Here is an 18,966-nt window from a genome sequence, read left to right as displayed (position 1 = left end):
TTACTCACTTCTCCCAATATTCATTTTCGATGACACCATCCATCCAAAATCCAGACCCAGCCAGCCCCTATCGCGCCGGGCCCGGGTTTCTCTCGTCCATACCCACACCAGACCCACACCACCGCCAATTCTTCATAGCCAGTGCTTGGGACATGCGTGGCGCCCTGTCGGATCCTAATTAAGCTGAGGGTGGTTCCCATGGTTCAGTGGGGCTAAATATATCTGGACTTGGGATACATATCGCAGCCCTTCCTTTCTCTTCTCCCTTTGCCCTTGCCCTTTCCTCCCTTTATAGCTACTATTACTATTTAATATCTCTCCCTGTCATGTTCCTTCCTGCTAGTACCTTGGAACGAACCTTTCAGACCTACCCGTAGGAGCTACGACGTGGTTTTAAAACTCTTCGTTCGCGGGCTGTTCACCCGACTGTTTTGTACTACTACCTGCATTTAGGAATTAGATATAGCTATAGCAATGGGGGTTAGTCTAAGAAATCAGAAATATATTTGTATGAAAATGAAGATGAGACATGGAAATTGCTGCTACTAGTTAAGAATGCTCATCCCGCACTATGTATGTGATGTGTTAGGTAAGACCTATAATTCCCGCCAAGTCCGACATTGGAATGGTACCACATAACCCTTCTAATATCAACCATCGGCGAGTTCCTTAGGCATACTCTCCGAGACCTATGTGCATGATGTAGGTAGTTATAGTTCCAACGAGAATTGATTAAAGGGCGTACCATATTGGCGACGGTAACACTACCGCGCTGAGGTGCTGTGCGAGGAGACCGGTCATGAATGCACACCGTCGCTACTTCCAATTGCATTGATAAAGCTCAAACTCGTCATCTGAATGCTGCAAGGGAGAAATTTGCCGAAAGCCACAGCTCCGCAGCCGTAACCCGACTATAAATCAATCCGAATGATGGCGATTACGACCGCATGTCCAATGATATTCGGGATGAACCATGTGGGGAGTTGAAGATAAGGACACTCCGGGTAAAAATGAGAGCTGCCAGCTTCTCTCCGACACGACGGGCTGGGCAAAAAAGAGCAAAACGGGCAAGAGTAATGCCCGCTCAGAAACCGGAGCTAACGTCCCCAGCATGAGTCGGGTCTCTGTCCCAATAATCTATCAGATATAGGACAATCCAACCAATATCGATATCTCGGCCACCCTGGGATGCGAATACGAAAGCGCCCCCGGGCGAGCTTTGTTCTTTATAGCCTTGTTCAGGGTTCTCTTTTGCCGGCCCGCTGCGCCTTGTCCGGGAGAGATGCCGCCACGTTGCTACGTCTATCTAATTCATGTATACCAAGAAGGGGCTCCAGACATGGTATACTAAAGCAGCAGTATCAAGTGAATGGGGATGTGGACTGAATCAAATTACCCAAAGAAAGCCCTATAGTCGAGCTCTGGTCCCCAGCACTTCACTGAACACACTATCAAGTCGCGCGATAGCATCCGAACTAATTTGATGGTGAAAGACGATTCTTTTCCCGTCCAGCAGAATTCCATGCTTCCTCCCGATCCGGTTCCACCGCCCAGCTTCGGCTCCGGCGTGATCCAGGTCGACCCATATCTGGTTTGTTTCCACTTCACGTAGAAGTTTCCCGCCGCGTTCCACCCATACCTTTCCCACGCGCTTTGCCACCTCGTGCACCGAGCGTAATTTGTCTCGATTTCCCCAAACCCCAAACCCGAACTGCTCCTCCATCGCAAACCGTGCTGCAGCTGCCAATGGCCCCGACTGTCTCATTCCTCCTCCGATACTCTTCCTGATTCGCCGTAGCTGCGCAATCAATCTCGATGAGCCCAGGACCATGGCACCCACAGGCGCCCCTAAATTCTTGCTGAAGTCCAGGCTCACTAAATCGCAGACGCTGCAGTAGTCGTGAATGCTCCCAGCTCTGGCCGCTACGGCTTCCCAGAGTCGGGCACCGTCAAGGTGCAGCTTTATGTCACGATCACGAGCCCATTCGCTGATCCGCCGTATCTCGACCAGAGGGACGACGCTGCCACCAGTGGTGTTTTCAATGCTAATGACCCGGGTCGGACATTTGTGAACGTCGTCTGTGATAATTGCGCGTTCCATGATATCCTCTAATGTCATGTATTTCCCATTCGAGGGCTGGATCTCTTGGACAGAGGCACCGCTCATTCCGACACTGCCGCCTTCGAAGTGAATAATATGTGCGCGTGCATCGGCCAGAACAGCGTAGGGAGGCTGGGTCAACAACGTCCGGATAGCTAATTGATTTGCCATAGTCCCAGTGATGACGAATGCACCTGCTTCGTGGCCACATAGAGTCGCGATATGAGCTTCGAACGAACTAGTCGTTGTGTCTTCTCGGAAGACATCATCCTTGAGGCTGGCCGTAGCCATGGCGGCCAACATGCCCATGGAGGGAGTGGTCACCACATCACCTGGCTATGTTAGCGAGGGGGTATGGGGGTGGCTAAATTGTCCTTACTGCGGAAATCGACCTCAGAATTGCGTGTCGTTCCCCATGATATGTTTCGACGTTGTGGCTCCACCACGCTGTCTGCAATGCTTTTTGAGCTCATATTTCCCCCCTAAATGTAAGAAGTCAACCTGCAGGAGGACGCTCTATATTTTACAGCGCTAAGGAAGTGTTCTAGTAGCTGTGGTAAGCTCAAAATACATTAATCAGCCGGAGGACCGAGCCCAGCCAGTCTTAGTCAATTTGGATAAGAATTCAAGTAAGAGATGTTTCGTTCTCATACTCCACTACAGGCATCCCGTCTCATATATGCGGCCATTAATTATCCCTCACAAGCCTATCATTTCTCTCTACTCTGTAGAATCTTAAAACACGCCATTCTCGCCGTATATTTGCCTAAAGCTCGATCGGTCGCTTTGTCGTTTGAATATCATATCATGTATTCCGGGATCACCACAAGGTGGTCACTACCGGTAACAGGACCCCCTCTCCAGGTACCTTACATGGTTTCTGTACACGGAGGTGGTAACAGTGCTGCAATCTGAATTGTCATAAGACGACTGACCCCACTACTACGGCTGAGAGCTGCCTACAGGGCTGCGAGAAACCTCGTGCAACAAGAAACTGATTGGTGCACATGTTCAAGGCGCCCTGCCGCGAGGAACGCTAAAGCCAACCATCGACCAGCCAGAGTGAACCCTTGTTCTAGTCTGCAGAGGTCCACCTAAATGAGAAACTCAATCATCTCCTTGGGAATAGTGTTAGTGTATTACACTGCAGTACCACCTTGTTTCTTAGCTCGGCATTTTGCCCCCGGAGTCTACGAAATTCTTTTCATGTCAGCCACCAAATTTTTCCACATGGTCCCCATATCCTTTCGTTTTACTTATCAGGACTGCCTTACTGGGATGATATGGAATCTCATAGTTTACCAGTCTCGGTCAGTGAGGTAAGTAAAGAGTCAGGGACTGTCACAATTCAAGCCATAGAGAACGAGGTTGTTACTCCAGCACAGCTTTTCCGGCACGGACTAGAAATATCTTCCACTGGCTACGTACAATGGCGAAAAGACTGCAAAGATCACCCTCGCAATTGGCATCTGTGGAGGAAGACTTATGACACAAGTATCGTCATGTTTCTGGAGTTCTATACGTGAGTCAGCTCTACGATCGCTTCAGAAACCATGAAAGTGCTTATTAGCTTGACATTAAGAACGGCTATCAGCACGACAGGGGTGAGAATGCCGAATCGGCCCCCAGTAACCAAAGAATATTGCTAACCAATTGACTAGCCCACCGCCGCGGAACTAGCAGAAGATGATTATGGGACGAACAGAATCACCCTGCTTATTGCGTTCAGCCTCATGTAAGACAGACAATGCATCACTCCGTACCTATGCCCATGATTTAAAATCCATAGGTATCAGATTGGTCAAGGACTAGGCGGTCTTGTAATCCCACCTTGCTCCGAGCTATTTGGCAGACGGATGCCCTATATCATATCCTGCTCTTTGTTCAGCCTATCCTGCCTTATTGTGGGGTTGGTTCCTCATATCAGTGCGATTTTCGTCGGAAGATTCTTTTCAGGGCTTGCTTCCGCCGTCCCCTCGGTCGTGATTTCCGGGACCGTTGAGGATCAATTCAATTCTGAGCATCGGGTGTGGATCGTCCTGTTCTGGAATGCAGCCGCCACTGCTGGACTTGCCTTTGGGCCAGTCTATGCGTCGTGCATCTCCGGAGTAGCCAGCTGGTAAGAAGAAACGCAAACACGTTCGTGTATTGAACTGAGACTTGAGAAGGAGATGGATTTTTTATAGTGCGGCTATTTGCACCGCTTTCAACACTGTTCTTCTGCTGGGCATGCGCGAGAGCCGACCAAGCAAGTTACTTCGTAAGAAGATTGCTTCTCTATCGGAGGAATCGCCGGGTGCTCACCTCAAATTCCATTCTGCGGATCCCTTTCCGGACCTCGCGGCCTTTGTTGATGTCGTCTTCATCCGACCAACTCGGATGATGGTGACTGAGCCGATCTTGATAATAGTGTCGGCTCTCAGCGCCATATCATGGGGGATTGTATACCTCTTCTCGGAATCCATCACCAGCGCGTATTTAGGTCTAGGCCTCCCTAGATCCAGTGCATCTTTCCCCCTCCTCGCCTTGATTATCGGTGTCTGCATCGGCATATTCCCACACATATGGGATACGCGCAAAATGCGAGAAAAGAAACGCCAGAACCTGAAAATCGACCCCGAAGACAAAACCATGGGATTTGCGTTCGGTACCCCGGCACTCGCGGCCGGCCTGTGGTGGTTCTACGGCACCACACCGCCGGCCATGTGGAGGGCGCATTGGCTCCTTCCAACAGCTGGCCTGGTCCTGGTCGGTTTGGGGGTCAACGAGATCGCGTATACGCTTAGCGGATATCTCACCGATACATACACAGTCTACTCTGCCTCTGCTTTCGCGGGACTAGCCTTTGTCCGCGCCCTGGTTTCCGGAATCATGCCACTTATCGGGTATGTCATCTTTGATGGGTCGCAGACAAGGCTCCCGGGGTTCATTATTGCTGGCATAGCGACGTTGTTCTGCATTGTGCCCTTTATTTTCTTTAGGCTCGGCAAAGCGCTTCGGTATAAAAGTCAGTTTGCAAAGTATAGCTTTGAAGTCCACATGCGGACGCAACTGGGGGAGGTATAGAGGTCTGAGAATGGGGAGGGACGGGGGAACAGGGGTGGTGAATCCATGCTTGCGCAACTTAGATTTCCGCTTGAGTCTGAGTTTGTGAGCGCTCTTCGTCGCAATCTTCCTTGAGTTGGAGCAGCCTCGGTGATTCCGTATCATGTTCATCTTATATCCGTCGCATTTGAACGTTTATGACGGTAATTCATTTGGTCATCTTGCAATCTTCAGATATCGGAGTTTTAGATCCGTCTCAGTCTATTTGTTGGTTTCACTAACGCTCGTTGCTAAAGCCGTGTTTGCTAGTGCTCAACGAGACTAGTGATTAGATTGGAGCATGAAGGAAAGGAAAATACGAGTAATATATCAATATCAACTCAATTGTATTTGAAAACAATACTCTTTCTATTTGCATTTACATAAAGCAAGGCAAGCGCTAAGTAGTAATAAAGGGGGAAAACATGAACAATTCATTGCCCTGCGCACACTTTGTCCGAAAGAAACACAAAGCTCAGTAGGCGGAATGAACGATATCACAATCATTAACAAGATATCATTTTCCATCCATCCATCCTTATCCAAAGCACCCAATCAAACCCAACCCAACCCAATCAAACATCATCTTTCAAAAACCATCAACATCCACCCTGTTACCCCTATAATCAAGCACCGCTAACGTTCCGCTTACTCAAAAAGCTACGCCGATTCAACTTCCCCGAAGCAGGCGAATCAGCCATCACTGAGGCCGCATCTCCATTCGTAGAGTGCGAAGTAGTAGGCCGCAGACTCGCTTCGGACGCGTCAAAACTGCTCCGAATGGTCACTGTACCTTCACCAACAGGGACAGGCTTGTCCTGATCCGCCACGGAACCTTGATCACCAACGAAGAACATCGCCTCGCCGAGGGTGTCGTCTGATCCGAAGGTTGAGTGATCCACGACGCTGATCTGATACGATGCATCGGCGGTCGTGCCCGGTACGCGGAAGGACTCCTCGTAGGAGATGGGGCTGTCCCCGCTGGCTTTGTGGGCTTTTGTCTTGTGGACTACCTTTGCGCCCTTGGCACCCTGTACGCGGACGTGGACGCGCACGTTGGCGGAGGAGGGGAAGCCGGATGCTGACACGATGGTGATGTTCGCGGTTCCTTTGTCGCCGGAGCCTGTGCCGCCGAGGGTGCTCACGCCGGCTTGGGAGGCTGTGCTGCGACTGCGGGAGTGCTCCTTGGTCGGGGTTGTGTGGCCTGAGTTGGTGGGTGAGCTGGCATCCACGAGAACGGCCGCGGGTTTCAAGCCACCACCGCTGGGAGACTCGTGGGTCTCATCTTGTGTGGCCAACGATGCGTTATCCGCGTCGTTTTTGTCTTTGTGGATTTTCGACATCACACCGCGGCGCAGGAAAGATGCACCACGGATAACGTTGCCACCGACAAAGCCAACGCCCTTGATGGGTGCGCCGATGACCTTACCCGGCGTAGCGAACGTACCCGAAAAGGTGGAGGAGCCTTGCCGAGAGCGGATCACGTAGGTGGGCTTGAACAAGAGCTTGAGACGGATGGCGCCAGATTTGCCGTTCAAAGGCAGCGTCACCTCCTGAGCGTTGAAGGGCTCGAGCTTCTCCAGATCGATCGAAGTAGCCCCCAGGAAGTCAGCCTTGTCACCAAAGTCCCAGTCATAGACATCCACGTGGAAATCAGCACCAATGCGAGACTTGACAGGCGTCTCGAAGTACTCGTTCCACGCCGGGTGCAGTGTTTTCTTCTGGACCTTGGTTTTGAACACTTCCTTATCGTGCAGTCGGAACTTGCAGTAAGGATCGCTGTAGCCATTGCGGTCGGCCGAGGGCAGATCCGCAGCGTCAAGGATTTCCACGCGCAGAGTTCCCATGTTATTGATACTTTCTGTCGGGTCTAGTTTCATCTGTGCAGGAATGTACCGTGCACTGACCGTGACTTTGCTGAGCTCGCCGTCCGGCGAACGAAGGGTAAGCTCGGTAGGCGTGTAGAGAATACGCTGCAGTGTAGGCAGCGTGTCGCCCGTCAGCTTGGCAACGGTGTGCTCATCGCTGCTGTCCTTGTTATCATCCTTGTTCACGAGGCGCAGGGTGATCTTGGAAAATTCAAGTTCACGCACAAAGGCATCACCAACTACAAGTCATGGTCAGCACGTTGGCACTCCGCATATAAAGCAAATACATACTATCTTCGAACTTGGTAGTAGTAGAACGAATCTTGGGCGAGATGTAGGCCGGGAACATGTAGTCGTCCATCACAACCTCGAGATGCACATTGCTGTGCGCGAGCTTGCCCTCATGGAATTGGAACACAATAAATCCAGACTCTGTATCTCAGTTAGCATCTGATCAACCCAGAGCTCGAAAAGGTACATACCGTATTTAGCGAGATCCTCAGCGCTGATGTAAGTCCTAGGGATGCTTTTGACCGAGCGAATAGAACCACCCTCGGAGTCGCGAGTGGTCGGCCGAGAGGCGCTAGTCTCAAGACTGGCGCGGCCGTTTGTGGTAGGCGAAGTTGGCGAAGTAGGTAACTTTCCATTGGTAGCGACGCCATTGGACAAAGCCGTGGAAGCCTTGGAAACCTTTGAGTCGACACTGGCAGACTTCGAATGCATGCTCTTGCGCGACGTGCCATCAGCAGTCTGCTCTTCTGGCGCGTCCTCTTGTTCAGCCTCCTCCTCCGGGTTGATAACCGGGATGGTGGGGTAGAAGGCAACGGTATAGTTGAGATGGCCCTTGACGGGACCATTGCCAATGCGAAGACCAGCGGTGAGCGGCGCCTTCTCATCATCGATTTCGTATTCACCGGCTTCATTTTCACGCACAAAGTCAGCGGCCTTGATATCAGCCCACCCAAGAGTCCTGTCCTTGTTTATGGTTTCCTCGTCCATTACCTCCAAGGTGAGCTTCTCGCGGGCGCTGCGAATGGGGACATAGACCACCTCATCCCATTCGGGATCCAGGTTGCTACGGAAAGTCACAGTGCGACCACGGGTGACACCCGACAGTAACACACGGACATAAGGATCGGACTTGCCCATCGCCTCCAAATTCCGTAGGTTCGTGGCACTCTTGAAGTGGAAGCGCATGACGCCAATGGGGTCGATGTAGCCCGCGGTACCAGCAATGCCGGTGAGGGCGACAGGTTTCCACTGCATCACCATCTTAACACGGCCACCCTTGACACCGTGCAGATGGAACCATTGCTGGCCGCGCTCCATCATCTTCATCATATCGTTCATCTTGATCTGATACCGGCCAATGATCGGATCGGCCATAAGGTCGCGATCATCCTTGATGATCACGCCCAAACGAGCAGCCTTGCGGTCCGTCACGAGGAACTCCTTGGCGTTGTTCTGGAAGATGGGGTTGTTGGTACGCTTCAATTTGGAAGTGGTGTGGATCTCCTTGCCGTTCAAGAGCAGCACAGCGTAGGGGTTGAGTTTGCCGATCATACTCTTTCCATCGAGGTCCTTGGCTTGCTCGACGGTGAACTGGGCAATCCCGGTATTCAGCTCTGGAGGGGGTAACGCCTCGCCAGTGTCCGAGGTTGCCGCCTCAATAACAGGGAAGAAACGGATGTCACAATGGATCGCACCGCGATTACGGCCGCTGGACAGCACCTCCAGGTAGAGACCCTCTTGCGTGGGCTCTTGTTCCAGTTTGTCCAAGGCAAAAGTGGCGGTTCCAAGCTCTTTGTCTTTGCGATACTCATTCCAGTCGTACGGCACAATGCTCAAGGCATCGGTAAAAGAAGTGATAATCACGTATATAGTCTCATTCCAGCGGGGGCTGTCATTCTCGTGGACAATCTTGGTTCGACCCAGCTCCGAGCGGTTGTTCAACGAGACCACGGCGTATGGATCCGGAGTACCAGAGAACTTGTCTGGGTTCTTCAGCTGGTTGGCGCCGTGCAGCGTAACCGCCACCACACCAATGGCCTGGTCGACAGGGTTGCCCGCCAGCATCTTCGCAATTTCAATTGGGAAGACGTTCGGATCGTACATCATCGGCTGCAGGTTGGCGTGAATCTGGTCTTTGATGAAGGACTCCAGACCAGGAATGAAATTGATGTCGAATCCGAGATGGTCTCCTCCAAGAGGCTTGCACACGTAGTCGATCTCGGGCTTGTTCAGGAAGCAGATATCGACGCGCTCAATGTGAGGGAAGGGAAGCTGCAGCTTGACCTTGACACGCATCAAGCCCGTACATGCCATGTCCTCGACAATGACATCGAGACCCGTGCTGACGACACCTCTCCCAAGGCGCACTTCCAAAACAATCTTGGGGTTGATCTTGTTCTTCAGCTGGCGCTCTGTCAAATCCATGGTATCATTGGGCGTGAAGCTGAATTTCCAGTCCATTATGACGGTGTCTGATTCGGTTTTTGGGTATGTCTTGACATGCTCAAGACGCGGCGGCTTGTTACCAAGAATGAACGTCTTCAGACGTAGGCTGTCCAGGAACGCAGGGCACGATGTGCTCAGAACCTGATCGACAGAGTTGATGATCGTGTCGCAGATCACGGGGGCATAGATGGGCCAGAATTTAACCAGGAAGCTGTTGATCCATTCGAGACTCTCGGTGTCGGTTTCGAGACGCTGCTTGGCCATCTCACGGTGAACATCATCCCGGAAATTGCGGCGGACCCGGCGAATCGACGTGCGGTAGTAAGTGCTGCACGCGGCCATAACGAAGAGCACCCAGCCGAGACCACCGCCCAGAGCAGCGATCAGCCACGAAATCAAGCAAGCGAACACGATAATCCCAGCATTGTGGTACCAATCTATGGAGCATACCTGTTAGCACCATAGCGACAAACCAGTGCGGGTGTGTACTAACCTCCAAAGAGCTTGTCGGACAGTCTGCCCTCTAGGAAAGTCTGATGATCAAGCAAGGTGCCTTCCCCATCCTCACCGACCAGCTTCTCAGTGATGAAAGTGGGCGCCCATCCGGTGCGATTGCGCGCCCAGCGAAGGTCCTCGTCCATATCTTTCCCGCCCTTTTTTTGTTTGAGTGTCGCATCCTCGGCCATGATCGCAGTGGCTGATTGCGGGGGCGGGAGGTCATAGTCCGCCACGCCATCATCCTGGAATTAATTAATTAATTACGGCATGCGCCATCGAGCCTAGAACACCCACCTTGTCCGTAATGACAGCCATTCCCTTAGGCTTCTTCTCACGGTGAGACTCACGCGGCATGCGCTGTTGTCAAGTCAGTCACTCCATCATGAATTGCACCATTCACTTAGAGAGGAAACTCACCGACGCAGCCGCATCAGCCTTATCCTCAGGCGAAGCATTGGGGTCGAATTGATAGGCTGCGACACCAGCCTTACGAGTCTCATCGACAAGTATCTCCTCGACCTTATCCGGGTTGACTTTAGACTGGGGATCCTCGTAGAGTTCCTGGGCAGCCTCGATGACCCCTTCCTCCTTCATCTCCGTCTTCTCCGCGGCCGCCATCTCGGCGATCGGTCGGGTGTGTCGAATGCAAGGGTGGAAATTTGTAAGCGACCGGACAATCTGGCGCTAGCTGGCATGAGGGAGAAAATGTTAGCAGGTGAGCTGAGCTGAGTCGAATTGGAGAAGAGAATGAAAGGTGCGGGGAGAGCAAGCTTCCGGATCCGGGGATTGGAAATCGGGGGAGTGGGAGTGGGAGTGGACCGCGTGGATGGGTTGACATACAGGTGTGTGGAATGGCAGGGGTGGGAGGGAGAGAGTGAAGCAAGAGTGGCACACACAGGAGAGGGAGGGAGAGAGAAATAAAGTGAGGGAGAGGGAGAAGAAAGAGTGAGAGCGAGAAAGTAGTGAGGGAGCAACTAACCCTCCCGATCGACGAATAGGGTGGGACCTACCAGCCGCTTGCGTCAAGAAGGAAAGGCCTGTGGCTGGTACCTCGCACGGGCAAAGATGGCCAGGATTTCGCAATAATGCCAAAGATTTTACAGAAGCTGAAAAAGGAGATCGTTGGAAGCTTGCTAGTCACGGAACTAACACATGGATCGAAGATCGTGACGTCCTCGTCCTAGCTAGGACCCGATCGGCGGATCCTCGGGTGCCTGGGAGCCTATGATGACAATGGTACAGGCGGGGAGGAAAAGAAATTAGTAGCACTAGTGGATTGGCACAACATAGTCCAGCACCGCCACAGACGATTATTCATTCGATTAGCAGTTCTAGAGTTAGTTAGTTAGGTTTTAGTTAGTTAGTTGGTGAAGCTGAAAGCGGAGCCAGCCAGCCCTACGTCGGACGTAGGCAGACAGATTAACTAGCGCATCTCCTATCTAGGCACTAATCTACCCCTATTTCTATGAGAATGAGGGCCATTATGGGCAAACAATGCAATTGCCCTCAATTTGGACGGCGGAATCGAGTTGGTTGTACACGTGGCATGCAGACTCAAGAGGGCACTACTGCACTAGGTACAGGTGAGGCGCGTGCAGAACACGATCTATCATCTATCGGGAACGGGCGGGGATTGGGGCGTAATCAAAATGTTATTCGTCAGGGATGATAATAAGTAAGGACATAATGATACCTAGTAGTCGAAGAGAGATTCAAGAATGAAAGAGAGTCTTAAACATCTACCGCCCCATACGGATGACGCCCGCCGCCATCAATTTCTGGATCTTCATCCGCACCTGTGCGTTCTTCATATGCTCCTGCAGCGCGGCCGGGTCACCCTTGGCTTGCTGGAGGATGCTCTGCATCACCGGGTCCTGGAGGATGGCCATGATCTACGCATGTTAGTTAGCACCTCGGCTGTGGTTCGATGGGAGATATAAAACTCACCTCGGGATCATTCTGGATACGCTCCATGGTCTGCTGCTCCGTCTCGCCCGCCCGCGCACTGAACTGCGCATCCAGGCACTTCTGCTGCTGCTGCTCGATCTCGCGCGCGTGCGTTCCGTCATCGTGCTCCGCCGCTTCGGTGAACACATCCAGCGCGCGGTTGTACTCTTTCATCGCGACCAGCGCTTGGCCCTTGCGCATATACGCGCGGATGAACTTGGGGTCGCGAGAGATGGCCTCATCACAGTCCTGTACCGCCCCCGGGAAGGCCATCAGCTTGATGAGCGCGGCTGCGCGGTTCGAGTACCCCCGCGGGTCGCTAGGGGCGCGCTTGGTCATCTCCGTGAAGGCATCCACGGCCCCGGGCCAGTCGCCCTCCTGGAACTTCTTCTGGCCGAGCTCGCGGGCCTTCTCGGCCTCGGCCGGATCCATGTAGGCGTCCTTCTCCGCCTTGACCTTGGTCTTTTCGGCATTGCGAAGCTTGGTGAGAGTATCGGGGGTCCGGTGCTCCATGAGTGACTTGTTGTAGGATTCAATGGCCTGCGTCAGGTCACCCATCTTCTCGTAGGCAGTCCCGATTCTGGCATAGGCCTTGGCCATCAGCTTGAAGTCTGCCCTGAGGTCACGGCCTTCCTCGACGGCTTTTTGGCAGGTCTCAATGGTGCCCTGGTAGTCGCCCTTTTCGAACTTGGCGGCACCGATATTGTTCAGATATGTGATGTCCTTGTGCAGCTCCCAGGCCTTGTTGTAGTGCTCGATGGCCTCATCCAGCTGCTTCTTCTTGTAGAAATCGTTGCCGATCTTCTTCTCGGCGTCACCAGCCTCCTTGGCCTTCTTCTTGGCAATCGCCTCCTCATCCTCCGGCTCGGGCTCGGGGGTAGGCTCCTTGGGCTTCTGCTGAGAGGTGCTGGGCTGGGCGTCTGGCATTGGCTGATCCCCAGATGATTCACCACCCGGTGGCGCACCGAAGTTCATATCGATGCCGAGAAGCACACTCATCACCTGCAGGAAGCGTGGGTCACGGATCTCCTCGCCCACGCTGTTGGGGTTCTCTTGGATCTTCTTCAGTTTCGCCATGAACTCCGGGTCGCTGAGCAGGCTGGCCGTCTTGGGGTTGCTGGCCAGTTTCTGGAGCATGCCGGGGTCATTGAACATGCCACCGAGACCGCCCAGCGGGTCTCCCGAGACCCCATCAGCCGTCGCCTCCGCATTGATAGCCCGCTGGACCGCACTCAGACCGGACTTGGCCTGTTCGTTGCCGGGTTCAAGCTTCAGGGCCTCCTCGTAGGCGTCGTGGGCAGCCACTACCAATCACACCTGTTAGTTAGTGGAGACCAACCCAAGGAGTACCAACTTACGAAGATCCCCCAATCCGCGGTAGGCAGCTCCTTTGCGGAGCTGGCCCTTGGACCAGTCCGGCTTGATGCTAATGGCTTTCTCGGCGTCATCGAGAGCCTTTTGGTATTCGGCCTGTGCAGAGTAGACGGCGGAGCGGTTGGAGTAGAGGATGTGGTTCTCGGGCTCGACAGCGATGGCCTGGGTGAACTTGTCACTGTCCTCATGTTAGCATCCTCAAGCCATCCAACGCGGGGTACAACACATACATGGCAGTAGGATAGTCCTTGGCGGAGAAGGCCTTGTTGCCTTCTGCCTTGAGAGCGTCGGCCATGATGAACAATCACAGTAATCAGGAGAGGCCAAGGGGAGAAGGGGTTGTCAGGAAAGAGAGAGGGGAGCACTGCAGGATAAATGGATGATGGCTGGATCGAGCTTCTCGAAATTTCCGGAACATAGTTTCTGCCTCAGGCATATTAATACCTCAGGCATCCGCAGCTGCTTCGCCGCACTAAACCCAGTCAGGCAAAGACGATTCGTCTCCCCGCGCAGAAAAAAAAAATGCGAGTCACAAACGCATCATTTTTCTTGACTCATCCACCCCAGTGACTATGCTGCTCTAACGATTTGGTTTTATTCTGCCCGGTCGAACATGACAGCTCGCCCTCCAATCAGTCTGTCCCCCTAGTTGATCTGTCGCTGCTACCCGCCATGACCTCCGCGGGGTCTCGCGTGCCCGAGCTGGCCGCGAAGCTCTACGATGCGTGCCTGACCCATTTCGAGGCCGACCGCATGTTCTTCCAGGAGGATCTGCTCAGCCTAGGTGTGATCCCGACGAACGACCTGGCGCTGCTGGTGCAATGCGCCCAATCGCTGGTGGATCAGAAATTGATGCGCCTGCTGCAAACCAAGACTGAGCGTCTGGCATGGAAGATTATTCCCCGGGAAGATGCGGAGAAGTATGGTCTTGACTTCTTCCACGCCATTTTCCTTTTACTAATGTTGTTTTCTTGCTAGACTCCAAAACCTCAACCCCGACGAAAGTTTGGTCTATAATGTCATCCACTCCAACGGCCGGTCTGGCGTCTGGGTTCGAGCCATCCAGTCCCGTACCGGTCTGCACAAGTCCATCCTAGACCGCTGTGTGAAATCTCTCGAAGGGAAAAACTACATCAAGAGCGTTCACAATGTCAAATACCCCAGCCGGAAGATGTACATGCTGGCCGGCCTGGCCCCCAGCGAGGATGTTACCGGTGGCGCATGGTTCACCGACGGAGTCATGGACGTTGACTTCATCAACAGTGTCGCGGGATACATTGAATACACCGTGAGCCGCAAGAGCTGGTTCGAAGTGCCGAGCTCAGAGCAAGGCCGCAACAAGCGCCTCAAGACCGCCACAGGAAAATCAGACATCAAGGAGGAAAAGCAGTACCTCCCCTTCGCAGCCAGATACGAAGGTTACCCAACCGTGGAGATGATCACATCCGCCGTCAACGAGAGCGGGATCACACCCGTAACACTCCGCGAAGAGAGCATCGTACAATTGCTCGAAATGCTATGTTACGACAAAAAGCTCGTCGCCCTGAACAACGGCCAATACTACAAAGCCATCAAAAACCCCGACGCCGTCAAGGCCAGCCAGGCCCGCAAACCCGCTGCCGTGAATGACATGGCAGACGCCGAGGCCACGAAACACCTCCCAAAAAACGGTATGACCGAAGCCCCCTGCGGCCAGTGCCCGGTTTTCAAGCTTTGTTCCCCTGGGGGTGCCGTGAGTCCAGAGACATGCGAATATTTCGACCCCTGGCTGTCAAGTAGTCTTGGGTTTTGAACGACGAAATGGAAATGGCTGGCTTGGGGAAAGACCCACCCCAAACAACCTTGGTATCCTGTTTCCATCCCAGACCACACCTTTTTGCATATAGGGGATGAGAGAAATGAGACCTCCAAAATCGGACGTGTTGTGTGTGCATAGCGAAGGCGTTTTTTTGATGTTTGAATCTTGTCGATTGGCATCTTGATGTTTGGTATTCTAGGTAGTGTCTTGTCTTCGCTCGTTGTGGATCGATGAACCTGCCTCCTGCAAGTGGACTATCACATTGGTCTTGTTTAAGTCGTTAGATGGAATAAACAAATCCAGCTATCATTGCTTGCGATAACTATATCATATAAATTGGGACCGTCTATACGCATGAGCAGTGCGTCTACTCACACCATATCAAAAAGACAAAATTGCATTGAGAGCAATAATCGGAGACCGAAACTTACGCATTGGAGAGGAGGTAGTAGTAATTAATGTATTGTTGGTAAAGGCCTTATACCACTTCTAGCAGCAAGACGCCTTCCATCAACTCGCCGTGATCCGTCAGTGTGCTCATGCAAGGCTCGGAACGAGTTTCAGATACTGAATGTTGATTTTGTGTGACGCTTTGTTTTGTGGCGTAAATTTCCTGCATACTCGGCTCCACGTCGGATCTATACCAGCGACGCACGGGGTTGGGTTTTTGAAGAAAAGCGGATGTATTTCGACTTCCTCTACCTCAGTAGGAAGTCTACCATTTTGTACTATGTAATTCTTTACCAGGCCTTGGTGCCAATAAACGCTCATTTGGATTATACTTTCTCAGTATAGTTCTCCGACCTAGGTAATAAGGTTTCTATATTGCGGTGATCATCTCATCCGCAGTATCAACCCCACAGGCTCGAAAAATCTTGGAATCGACGGAAATTAACGTGGGACCTCTGGCATTCTAGAAGGATTACAATTCAATGTAATTCGAGCATTGAATAAAGGTCCCTTGACTTTATTTACTCGTACTTGTTTTTGCCCATTTCTGCTCTAGCTGCGGGATTTGCCGCCCGATCTGCTCAATGGCCTTGTCAAGGCTTTGACCTCCTGCTCAACGATAACACTGGCATGGGCATGAGTGACAGTTGCAATTGCTGACCCTACGGCGGGGGCAGACAGTGCTATAGCACATTTATATATTGCACTTGCACTATCTTCCATCTGCTTTGTGACCTTGATCTACCAGTTATTGGCAGCCATAGATTCCCTTAGATTAACACCATTTCTATTCCTGCTCAGGGTACTTAGTATTAGTATTATCAAGAGCGTCTCATCTTCAATATCGATTGAACTACAAGGCTTTGGACATGGAACGACGTAGTTTGTGCTTAGCCGCCCCCAATGGAGGTTGTATGAAGTCGGGGTCACTCAGCCAACTCCGCTTGTCGCCCCACAGGAAAAAGGGCATAATCGAATGAGAGACATAAATGACTCGATATGCCCCGCTGTAAGGGCTTCTCCTCTTCTCTGTAATTGCACCATCTACATTGGAGCATAATGGCATTTCTCATAACAAACATCCGTATCTTCGACGGTGATTCAGTCATATCTGAAAGCGGCCATGTCCTCCTCGATAGTGGTCGCATCGACAAAATTTCGACCAAAAATCCCATTCAGCCCCCAAATCCATGTACCGTAATTGATGGCTCGGGCAGTACCCTCTTGCCTGGTCTCATTGATGCACATGTGCATGTATATAGGGACGTTTCTCTTCTAGAAACCGCCATTCAATATGGCTACCACCGTTCTGGACCTGCATAATGAGCCACATTGGTTCCGGGAGATGAAGGAAATTTCAAAGCAGCGGAATAACGTTGCCGATGTTCGTAGTGCGTGCTATGCGGCTACAATTAGGAATGGTTGGCCATCTGCGATCTACAGATCAGTGATTGGGAAGAAAGGCGTCTTTGCCAATGCCACACTCATATCGTAGGTTGAATCGTGGCTAAGACCCTGAAACCCACAAGTCTTTTTCAGTCCCCATACTCTGGAGATCGGGTTCAATAGATGTCAGTGGCACCAAGGATGTTTTAAAATACATGTACAAGAACAAGCCGGCCCCCAGACTTCAAAGTTATTAGGAGCTTTTCCTCGATAGTAGTCTAGGTAATATCGGTGTTGTCATACTGCTTAGTCGGGTCACGATAGAAACAGTCGTTTACCGCACAACGATCGCATTATCACCAGCCCTCACCTTTCGGATCGTAGCCATCCATCATAGGTCGTTTCCCAAGGGGGTCGGGAAATAGTCTAATTAGAGACGCTCGACCTACGCGACCTCTGTCACATAGTACGGTGGGCTTGGGCAAGGATATAGAATAGATTCGAGGGCATTTTTTAGGAATATAAAGAATCTAAGGACGGCTGCGTACATGAGGATTGTTGAACATGAATATAAGAAAGTATTGAAGAAAATTCTTTCAAGATTTCAAAGATCGGAAGTGAGTGCGGTCCGTTGCTCATGTGATCATACCCAATCGTGAGACGTTTTGCAAGGTTGGATGCAATCAGATTTGTTCTGTCATCTGTGACTCGTTACCTATCACCCCAACAATCGTAGCAAAAAAGTTGGACTCGCAGGGAATTGAACCCCGGACCTCCCCCATGCGAAGGGGGCATTCTACCACTGAACCACAAGCCCAGATTAGCGTGAAAAACGGGCATAGCAAATCTCTCAGAGGAGCGGCATAAACACCCAATTAGGAAAAGGAACCGTGGGTCAGTCAAGTTGTAATCAAAGAAGTCGGAATAAGCAATTGTCAATATGAGGGATCGGCAGAACGTCTCAATGAACACAAGACGCCAAAGAGAGAAGGGGCCAGAACAGGAAAATTGGATAACACAAGTACTGCGATGGGTATCACGCCTGCGCCGTAAACATACAAATGGGGATCGACAAATCACTAGGAAAGACAAGAATCGAGACAATTGATGGATTTTTAATGCTGTGAACCACTCCCTCATGCCATCCGGCTCCTCGTGTTTGGTGGGGAAATATCGATGACGTCCAGGCGACCAATCGACGATTAGGGCTACCTGGTCGCTGGCGCGGTTGCCGCCGCTAGGACCTGGTAACGACTGGCTAGAGTGACCAGAAGCTGGGCTATCATCGATGGGGCCCGGGTGGTCCTTCCTGTGCTAATTCCTATAGCTGTTTGGACATCCGCAATCCGCGTTGCAGCCTCTCTCACTGTGAATTGCAACACTACTATTTTCGTGCTCTCAAACCTCGATATATCGACGCTGCGGAAGGGTAATATTTTTGCAACTGGTGAGACCTCCAACTCAAGATAACTTAGGCCATGTGTTTGAGCTTGTGGGTCAATTTGAGATATACTTAATGTGTTCAATTCCCAGTCCATTGATTTACTTACATCTACCATGTAGGTGGCGGTAAGACTTTGTTGTTGTAGGCTATTAATTAGTATTTGGACTCTTCTCTACGTGTAACATTACTAGACGCAAGACGCCGATCGGGGTTCACATTACAGCGTGCTCACAATGAACGAGAGTTAAATTTTTCGGAGAACTACGTTGCTCAAGAACCTCTGTACATGGACGACAGTGAAGTGAAGGCTGGGTGAAATAGCAGGGAAGGGGGAGGAACGTGCTAGAGCACAGGGATCGCAGATCACCAGCACAGGTCTCTAACACGGAAGATTGTGAAGAATTTTACGTACCTTTACAATATTAATAATATAACTTATTTATATCGGAGTCTGGAATTTGCTAGATAGTGTCATGTGACGATGATTGAAAACGATGGTATTCAGGTCTAGCTATCATGTCCATCTTTATAGTAGAGAAGCGGAAAAACTCTACATGTA

At 51.5% G+C, this 18,966-nt stretch overlaps 5 protein-coding genes across 5 annotated transcripts; 2 read left to right on the top strand and 3 right to left on the bottom strand.

Moving 5' to 3' along the window:
* Positions 1–1,408: 1,408 nt before the first annotated feature.
* Positions 1,409–2,410, bottom strand: N7510_010355 (threonine aldolase family protein; the record flags this gene model as incomplete). Its single annotated transcript, XM_056982280.1, has 1 exon — positions 1,409–2,410. The coding sequence occupies one exon, from the start codon at positions 2,408–2,410 to the stop codon at positions 1,409–1,411; it is 1,002 nt and encodes a 333-aa protein (XP_056830116.1).
* A 1,244-nt stretch (positions 2,411–3,654) lies between these two features.
* Positions 3,655–5,167, top strand: N7510_010354 (uncharacterized protein; the record flags this gene model as incomplete). Its single annotated transcript, XM_056982279.1, has 4 exons — positions 3,655–3,705; positions 3,763–3,836; positions 3,891–4,220; positions 4,288–5,167. The coding sequence occupies 4 exons, from the start codon at positions 3,655–3,657 to the stop codon at positions 5,165–5,167; spliced, it is 1,335 nt and encodes a 444-aa protein (XP_056830115.1).
* A 644-nt stretch (positions 5,168–5,811) lies between these two features.
* On the bottom strand, positions 5,812–10,626 carry N7510_010353 (uncharacterized protein; the record flags this gene model as incomplete). Its single annotated transcript, XM_056982278.1, has 6 exons — positions 5,812–7,292; positions 7,345–7,485; positions 7,536–9,947; positions 10,004–10,250; positions 10,303–10,365; positions 10,426–10,626. 6 exons carry the CDS (start codon positions 10,624–10,626, stop codon positions 5,812–5,814), a joined length of 4,545 nt encoding a protein of 1,514 aa, XP_056830114.1.
* Positions 10,627–11,747: 1,121 nt separating this feature from the next.
* On the bottom strand, positions 11,748–13,624 carry sti1 (Hsp90 cochaperone STI1; the record flags this gene model as incomplete). Its single annotated transcript, XM_056982277.1, has 4 exons — positions 11,748–11,900; positions 11,956–13,259; positions 13,314–13,507; positions 13,560–13,624. The coding sequence occupies 4 exons, from the start codon at positions 13,622–13,624 to the stop codon at positions 11,748–11,750; spliced, it is 1,716 nt and encodes a 571-aa protein (XP_056830113.1).
* A 377-nt stretch (positions 13,625–14,001) lies between these two features.
* On the top strand, positions 14,002–15,121 carry N7510_010351 (RPC34 RNA polymerase subunit family protein; the record flags this gene model as incomplete). The annotated part of the gene is made up of 2 exons (XM_056982276.1): positions 14,002–14,249; positions 14,308–15,121. The coding sequence occupies 2 exons, from the start codon at positions 14,002–14,004 to the stop codon at positions 15,119–15,121; spliced, it is 1,062 nt and encodes a 353-aa protein (XP_056830112.1).
* Between the last annotated feature and the right edge of the window lie 3,845 nt (positions 15,122–18,966).

This window comes from Penicillium lagena (genome assembly GCF_028827675.1).
Source record: "Penicillium lagena strain IBT 129212 chromosome Unknown utg000007l_segment0_segment0, whole genome shotgun sequence".
In the NCBI taxonomy this organism is placed as follows: Eukaryota; Fungi; Ascomycota; class Eurotiomycetes; order Eurotiales; family Aspergillaceae; genus Penicillium; species Penicillium lagena.
This window is presented reverse-complemented; position numbering and strand designations above follow the sequence as displayed.